Below are 8,348 nucleotides of genomic sequence, written 5' to 3'. Positions count from 1 at the left end.
CCAGTGGTGTGCAGGTGAGTTCCCAAAGTGACATCCCCGTGTGTGTTCTCCTCCAACAGCTTAACCCCGCGGGCTCCTTCTCGTCAACCTCCAGCTCTGTGTCCTTTCTTCCTACAAATGAGCAAAACACCAAGTGAGGGGGCTAGCCGGCTAAGGCTAAGCTACAAGTCGAAAAACACTTCACTACCGAGCTTCCAGTACAATCCAGCATCGACTGCCATCTGGACCCACAGTTAAATACCTCAGCCCACAACGAGGGATGATCAGTGACAGCTGGGTGGCAAATTAGGTGCAGGTGTGTCAGCCACTGGGTAGGGGAAGAGGAGAGAGAGAGAGAGAAACACACACAGGCAGGTCGCCCCCGGGAAGGACCGTCCGACCATGACAGTACCCCCCCTCTAACGGGAGCCTCCGGGCGACCCACGAAACTTGTCAGGGTGCCGACGGCGGAACTCCCTCACCATACCGTGATCGAGAATCGCAGACCGCGGCACCCAGGAACGCTCTTCCGGACCGTACCCCTCCCAATCCACCAAAAACTGGAAGCCCCTACCGCGGCGCCTGGCGTCCATTATGCGAGTAATGGAGTACGCCGGAGCGCCAGCGATATCCCGGGCGGGTGGCGGGGGCCCGGGAGGCGGGCACAACGGGCTGGTCCGGACCGGCCTAATTTGAGAAACATGAAACACGTTGTGTACCTTCATGTTGCGCGGGAGGGCCAGTCGGACAGTCACTGGATTCAGGACGGCTAGCACAGAAAAGGGTCCAAGGAACCGGGGGGCCAGCTTCTTGGACTCAGTCCGCAGAGTGATGTTCTTAGAGGAAAGCCATACCTGCTGGCCCACCCGATAGGCCGGTGTAGGGACGCGGCGGCGGTCAGCCAGTCTCTTGTTTTGTGCGCTCGTACGCAGTAGGGCCGCTCGAGTCGCCCGCCAGATCCGTCGACAGCGCCTCATGTGATGTTGCACGGAAGGTACGGCCACCTCTCCTTCCGTGATGGAGAGGAGTGGGGGTTGATACCCCAGGGATGCTTCGAAGGGAGAGACACCCGTAGCGGCCGACGTGCTAGAGTTATGGGCGTATTCGGCCCACGCCAACTGCTCACTCCACGACAACTGGTTGGAGGAAACGATGCAGCGCAGCATGGCCTCCAGCTCCTGGTTCGCTCGCTCGGTCTGCCCATTAGTCTGCGGGTGGAAACCAGAAGACAGGCTGACCTGGACCCCTAGCTCGGTACAAAACATCTTCCACACCCAAGAGGTGAACTGGGGTCCACGGTCAGAAACAATGTCCAGAGGAATGCCGTGAAGGCGGAAAACATGCTGGGTCAAGAGCTGGGCAGTCTCTAGAGCGGTGGGAAGTTTGGTAAGGGCAACAAAATGGGCAGCCTTAGAAAAACGGTCAATGATGGTGAGTATAACAGTTTTACCAGAGGACGGAGGGAGGCCAGTGATGAAGTCCAGAGCGACGTGCGACCACGGCCGTCTGGGGACAGGCAGTGGTCTGAGGAGTCCCGATGGAGGGGAGTTGGACGTCTTATTTCGGGCGCACACAGGACATGCGGCCACATACTCCCGGACGTCCTGAGAGAGAGAGGGCCACCAAAACAGTCTTTGTAAAAAGGTGACAGTACGGTTCCTGCCCGGATGGCAGGTAAACCGTGCGGTGTGTGCCCAGTGGATGACCTTACCCCGGACCGCTGAGGGAACGTACAATCTACCTGCTGGACCAGTGCCGGGGTCGGGATCTTGTCGCTGAGCATCTCGGACCACCCTTTCTATCTCCCAGGTGAGGGTCCCCACAATGCATGAGGCCGGCAGAATGGGCCTCTCCTTCTCCTCGGGGTCCGCGTCTGGCGCGAACTGGCGTGACAAGGCGTTGGTTTTGTATTCCGGGACCCGGGCCTGTAGGTAATGGTTAGGTTAAACCGTGCAAAAAACAATGCCCACCTGGCCTGTCGGGCGTTCAGGCGCTTAGCCGCTTGGAGGTAGGCGAGGTTCTTGTGGTCTGTCCACACGATAACAGGATGTTCGCTCCCCTCCAACCAGTGCCGCCACTCCTCCAGCGCCAACTTGATGGCAAGAAGCTCCCGGTCGCCCACGTCGTAATTCCTTTCAGCATGTGTGAGCCGACGGGAGAAAAAGGCACAGGGGTGTAGTTTTCCTTCCTTGCGCTGAGAGAGAACCGCCCCAACTCCCGAATCAGAAGCGTCCACTTCCACCACGAACGGCAGGGCGAGGTCGGCCTGGGCCAGGATGGGGGCCGAGGCAAACAGACTCTTGAGACGGTCGAATGCTTGCTGAGCTGCTGGAGACCACAGGTACGGCTGTTTGGGTGATGTAAGTTGTGTGAGAGGCAGCGCTACCTTACTGAAGTCCCGGATGAAACGTCTGTAGAAGTTGCTGAATCCCAGAAAACTTTGCAACTTCCTCCGGGTGCCGGGCACAGGCCACTCCAACACAGCTTTGACCTTAGCCGGGTCCGCTCGCAACCGGCCCTGTTCAATGATGAAACCCAGAAAAGAGACAGTTGAGGCATGAAACTCACACTTCTCCGCTTTACAAAACAGCCGATTCTCCAGCAGGCGGCGCAACACCAGTCTCACGTGCTTAACATGCTCAGCTCTGGATCTGGAGAAAATCAGAATGTCGTCAAGGTAAACAAACACGAAGTGGTTCAAAAAATCTCGTAGAACGTCATTTACCAGGGCTTGGAAAACGGCAGGGGCGTTAGTGAGTCCGAACGGCATTACCAGGTACTCGAAGTGGCCCAGATGGGTGTTGAAGGCCGTCTTCCACTCGTCCCCCTCACGGATGCGGACCAGGTGATAAGCATTGCGGAGATCAAGTTTGGTGAAATGGGTGGCACCTTGAAGGAGTTCAAAAGCTGAGGCGAGCAGAGGTAGAGGATATTTGTTTTTGATAGTGATCTTGTTCAGTCCCCGATAGTCAATGCAAGGGCGCAGGGTCGTGTCCTTCTTTTCAACAAAAAAGAAGCCTGCACCCAAGGGAGAGGTGGAGGGACGGATGATGCCTGCTGCCAGGGAGTCGGTAATGTAGCGCTCCATAGACTCGCGCTCAGGTTTCGAGATACTGTAGAGTCGGCTAGTGGGCAAGGGGGCGCCTGGGAGCAAATCAATCCCGCAGTCGTACGGACGGTGGGGGGGCAGCGATTGGGCCCCGTCTTTGCTAAAGACTCGACCTAGATCATGATATTCGGCGGGCACGGTTGACAAGTCGGGGCGAGTGGGCGGCCCCGCAGGGTCGTCTGACAAGCAACCCGGCACCGCAGAGCGTAAACACTGCTCATGGCAATGGGTGCTCCACCCCACGATACATCCCTTGGCCCAATCAATCTTTGGATTGTGTCGCTGGAGCCAGGGGAATCCCAAAACTAAGGGTGTGTCAGGTGCCTTGAAGAGAAACAGGAACATCTGTTCAGTGTGATTGCCAGAGAGAGTGAGTGTGATTTCTTGAGTGCGGTGAGTGACTGCAGCTAAAGGCCTGCCATTAAGCGCTGACACTTTGAGCGTTTCAGGGAGAGGAACAACAGGCAACCCCATCTTGTGGGCCAAAGCCTCATCCAAAAAACTTTGTTCAGCTCCCGAGTCTATTAGTGCATCACAAGAATGGGTGCGGGAAAGAAACCGTAATTTAGCGGGGCAGCTGAGGTGGAGGAATGTATTCACTGGCGCACCCGTCAGTATCCCCACCTTTACTGACGGGCTGAGTCTTTTAGCCGTGAGGGACAGGCGTCCGCAAAATGCCCCTTCTTCCCGCACACAAAACACTCACCCACCAGTTGTCTTCTGCTCCGGGTGAATTTAGTCCGTCCCAGCTGCATAGGTTGCTCCTCGTCAGCAGGTGAGTCCGGTCCCTCCTCTCTCCACTCAAGAGACGGGAGTCCAGTCGGAACTCCTACACCCCCTACTGACCGTCGCCCATCTCCAGTCCGCCTGCCAAACTCCCGCATATGGTCGTCTAGACTTATACACATGTTAACCAGGGCACTTAACGATTTAGGAAGCTCTTTAGTGGCCAACTCACGTTTGACATTCTCATTTAAGCTGTTTAGGAATGCTCCTCGGAGCGCCTTTTCCTCCCAGCCCGTCTCCTCGGCCAGGATCCAAAAGTCCACGGAGAAATCTGCCACGCTCCGCCGGCCCTGCTTTAAAGTAAACATGCGATGAGCAGCACTGTCAGGGTTAGATCCTTTGTCAAACACACACCGAAATTTAAACAAAAAATCACTATATGAGATGGAGGGTTGTGCGCTCAGGACTGCTTGAGCCCATAGTAGTGCTCGTCCGGTAATGAGCTCCACCATGAGGGTGATCTTGGCAATATCAGGGGCATAAGCTCGAGTCTGCTGCCTAAAAATCAGAGAGCATTGAGTCAAAAATCCCCGGCTTTTGTCCAGCTCTCCACTGAATTTTTCAGGTACAGGCAACGTGTGTTCTCGCTGAGGGGGAGGTGGAGATGGAGGAAGAGGACAGGCCGCTGCTACATTTAGAAGCTCCACTGGTGGTTGTGTAGGGGGAACGGGTGCTCTAGGTGTAGCAAGCAACATACCTTTCAGTTCAGATACCACCTGTAGTAGCACGGACTGCTCCTCGGCCACATGCTGCAGCATCTTTTCATGCCGCTCCAACCGTTCAGCTTGAAGCGCGAGCTCGCGCTGGACGGGGGTTGAGTCCGCTGAGTCCATTGCTGGCTGGATTGTTCTGTCAAGGATAATGGAATGATGCAGACTCAGTCGCGGAGCTCTGGGTGCAACGTACACAGTGCGTTTATTTACAGTGCCCAAAAAACAGTTTCAAAACATAAAGCGAAGTGCAAAGTCCAACGGTGATCTTCTCCAAACTCCCAGTGGTGTGCAGGTGAGTTCCCAAAGTGACATCCCTGTGTGTGTTCTCCTCCAACAGCTTAACCCCGCGGGCTCCTTCTCGTCAACCTCCAGCTCTGTGTCCTTTCTTCCTACAAATGAGCAAAACACCAAGTGAGGGGGCTAGCCGGCTAAGGCTAAGCTACAAGTCGAAAAACACTTCACTACCGAGCTTCCAGTACAATCCAGCGTCGACTGCCATCTGGACCCACAGTTAAATACCTCAGCCCACAACGAGGGATGATCAGTGACAGCTGGGTGGCAAATTAGGTGCAGGTGTGTCAGCCACTGGGTAGGGGAAGAGGAGAGAGAGAGAGAGAAACACACACAGGCAGGTCGCCCCCGGGAAGGACCGTCCGACCATGACAGCCCCTCTGTTCATGACTCCTTTGTTCTGATATATGGCACAAATATTAAATACTGCTGAATGAGAACTTCATATAAAATGCTGCATTTCACTGGTCTCTGGTCCTTCAAGGTTCGTTTTCATAAGACAGAAACTAAAACCTGATCTTTGTTTGATCATTTAAAATCAATAGAATATTAATGTTTGATATATTTAGAGAAACATTTGTCATCACCTGCTTCATACAGTCAGCTTACAGAGAAAAGATGTTACACACCAGTGAGGTCAGTAAAATGAGGCTGTGATGTTATTAACCTGTCCAGGCTCTGTCCACAGTCATGAACTGTGTCATTACTTCACAGTGTTCATCCAATGATGTGAAAATGTTCTATATTTAAATGTTAATGTTTTTCTCACAAAAACATTTTCCACAGTCGTTTCTACAACACATCATTTAAACTTTGTTCTGAAATGTTGTTTTGATGAAAATCTTTTCTAACCAAATATTACCAAAGATCACTGATGATGTTCAGGTTAGTTTCTCCCTCCCCTACGTCTCCCCATCTCTCTCTCTCTAAGTTATAGGTGAGGTGTGGGAAGGCTCAGACAATAAAAACACGAGTGGCCATGGTTCAGTTGATAAAAGGACAAATGTTCCTGCAGGTCTGTGATGGGATGTGAACTCTGGTCTCTGGTATGAAGGTCAGACGTACACATCCATCAAAGGACATGATGTAAATCTTAATGAACTGTCCAATATGGGCTTCATTAGCAGGATACTGAGCTGGTTTTATGGCCCACTTTCACAAATTTGTCCTGGACAGAATCACAGTCTGTGCACCAAACAAAACTCTCAGTCCGTCAGTTTGAATAAGGAAAACTTCTAGAAAACAGCAGGTTGTGAAGGGAGGGTGAGGTACTCTTCAATGTACAGCATTAAGGAAAATGTCCCATGTTATGTTATCTGTGTTGCAGTCATGGCGTCTCCACGGTGGTCTACCTCCATGCTGTTGGCTTCACTGATCCTCCTTCTTTACTGGACGACCTCCTCTGCTCGGTCACATGACTCCACCTCCACCGACCTGTCTCCACCACACAGGATAAAAAGAGACCTGCCTTTCCGTACCAGAGAGGAGGTCGCAACATCTATGCAGACTGCAAAAGATGTTCTGAATTTCATCAACGACAGGATTGGAAAGAAAAATGTTGAAACATTGTCAAGTGTCTTGAAGGGGATCTCCAACATCGCCAGCTTGGCACCCGTCATCGGAGGTCTGGTCTCGCCCATTGTCAATGTGGTCTTGGCCTTCATCCCTCAAGAAAACCCTCTGAAGGAGCTGAAGGAAGGGTTTGCTGAGGTGAACAGGAAACTGGACTCTCTCTCCCTCCAGATCTCCAACCTGGCAACAGATGTAGAATGGTTCAACTACGCCAGCGTCTATTCTCAAGATGAGGTCCGCATCCTCAACGCCTGGAAGAAGTTTGAAGAGTTCCGTGAGAACAGTGGGTTGGTAAACACTGCTGAAGACAGACTCCGACAGGCAGAGATATTCACCAACTACTATGAGAACACAGCAGTTGAGGCCAGTGTGGCCAACCTCTACCATTACCTGACAGTCAGCAGCACGTCTCTCAGTGGAAACCTCAACGACCTGCTGAGGAAGAAGTTTAAATGTAGCATTAGAGAGATCGGTAAATATAACATATATTTCAGCAGCTTGCTGTGGAGGGGGATGGTACTCAACCAGCTCTACTGGGATCTGATTGGTTTTAACCCATCAAGAAAACAAGCTGTACAAACTGAGATGTTCAAGACCGTCTCCAAGGCTCAGATATCAGCTGTGAAGTTCTGCCTGGAAAACTACAAGAAGTACATGGAGAAGGACGTGGAGGAGATCGGAAAAGCAATGAATCCTGACGACAAAACCTCCATTGCTGACCAGGTGAAAACATTTCTGGACAAAAAGTACAACTGGTATAACTGGGTGGTGCTGGTGTACAACACAGACCAGAAGAAAAATTTCATCTTGTATGAAATGCAGGAGTTCCCTTTAGCTAAAGTCATTGTGGCTGTCAGCCCCACCCTGAAAGCAGACAAGTCTCTCAAAAGTGATTTGAAGGAGCTTGGCAATGAGTGCTTTACAGATAAAAAATGTGATCAAGTGTCAGAGCTAGAAAAAGAATGTTACTATTCAGTTCCCGAGCCTGTGGACACATTTTATGTAAGAATCACAGACTTTGTCAAAGTGACACATGTCACCTATGAGAACGACTTTGCTCAGCTCCCAGAACCATTTCATACAGCTAGATGTAAGTGGAGTTTATGGGGTACATCTAAAATTTCAATGTACTACTCCAAGAGCTCGAGTATCTGCGATAATTTATGTAAAAATGGAGGAAAGTGTGAGAGGCTGCTGGACTCCAATGAAGGGCTGTGTGAGTGCACAGATGGTTACTATGGAGACACATGTGAAAAGAAATTCAACATCAGGAACGACCCAGGGACCGATTTACAACATCCTGTGCCTGTCATCAGCACCCTCGATGTCAAACTGGACAAGATGGAGTCCAAACTGCAGGAGATTCTCAACAAGCTCAATGAGCGATGTCCCCGTCAGTGATCAACTGAGGAGAGAATCAACAAGACAGATGTGGAGTCACAGAAAGTTTACAATCATCTGAAGACAACAAACGTAAATTAATAATCAAAGAAATACTCAATCCATCAGTTATCAATCACACATCCAGGACAGTTTGATCTGATCAGAGTTTGTTCATTCATCTTGTTCCCATTGGATAAACAATACATGTATACAAGGTAATCACTTTTGCTTAAAAGTCAAATGGATTTGTTTTTCTGGAATGACTCTAACATTTTAACTCAGCTAGGACAGTTAGAGTTTGTGTGGTCGTCAGGTTGTAAATGTGGAACCAGAGAGAGCGCAGACTCATCTGAAAATCAATACGTGGATTAATAACTGAATAAAACATCAATAAATCAGTTGTAATTACAGTCAATCACAAATCATCATCATCTCTATGTGCTTCACTTCTTTGCTCTTGTCTGTGATTGTAAAAGAAGCAGATGTCATGTTATTAAAAATCATCTCCAGCTTCA

General features: G+C 50.6%; 1 protein-coding gene across 1 annotated transcript in view; it reads left to right on the top strand.

Annotated features, from left to right (window-relative positions):
* Window positions 1–8,348, top strand: part of LOC146525003 (uncharacterized) — a 10,232-nt gene extending 1,884 nt beyond the window's left edge. Inside the window, exon 2 of the mRNA XM_085181100.1 lies at window positions 6,206–8,348. Within this exon, the coding sequence (XP_085037226.1) occupies window positions 6,208–7,851 (1,644 nt within the window). The 5' untranslated portion in view covers window positions 6,206–6,207 and the 3' untranslated portion in view covers window positions 7,852–8,348. The remainder of the gene's footprint in view (window positions 1–6,205) is intronic.

The sequence above is a fragment of the Neolamprologus multifasciatus genome, chromosome 2 (assembly GCF_963576455.1).
Source record: "Neolamprologus multifasciatus chromosome 2, fNeoMul1.2, whole genome shotgun sequence".
Lineage (NCBI taxonomy): Eukaryota > Metazoa > Chordata > Actinopteri > Cichliformes > Cichlidae > Neolamprologus > Neolamprologus multifasciatus.
This window is presented reverse-complemented; position numbering and strand designations above follow the sequence as displayed.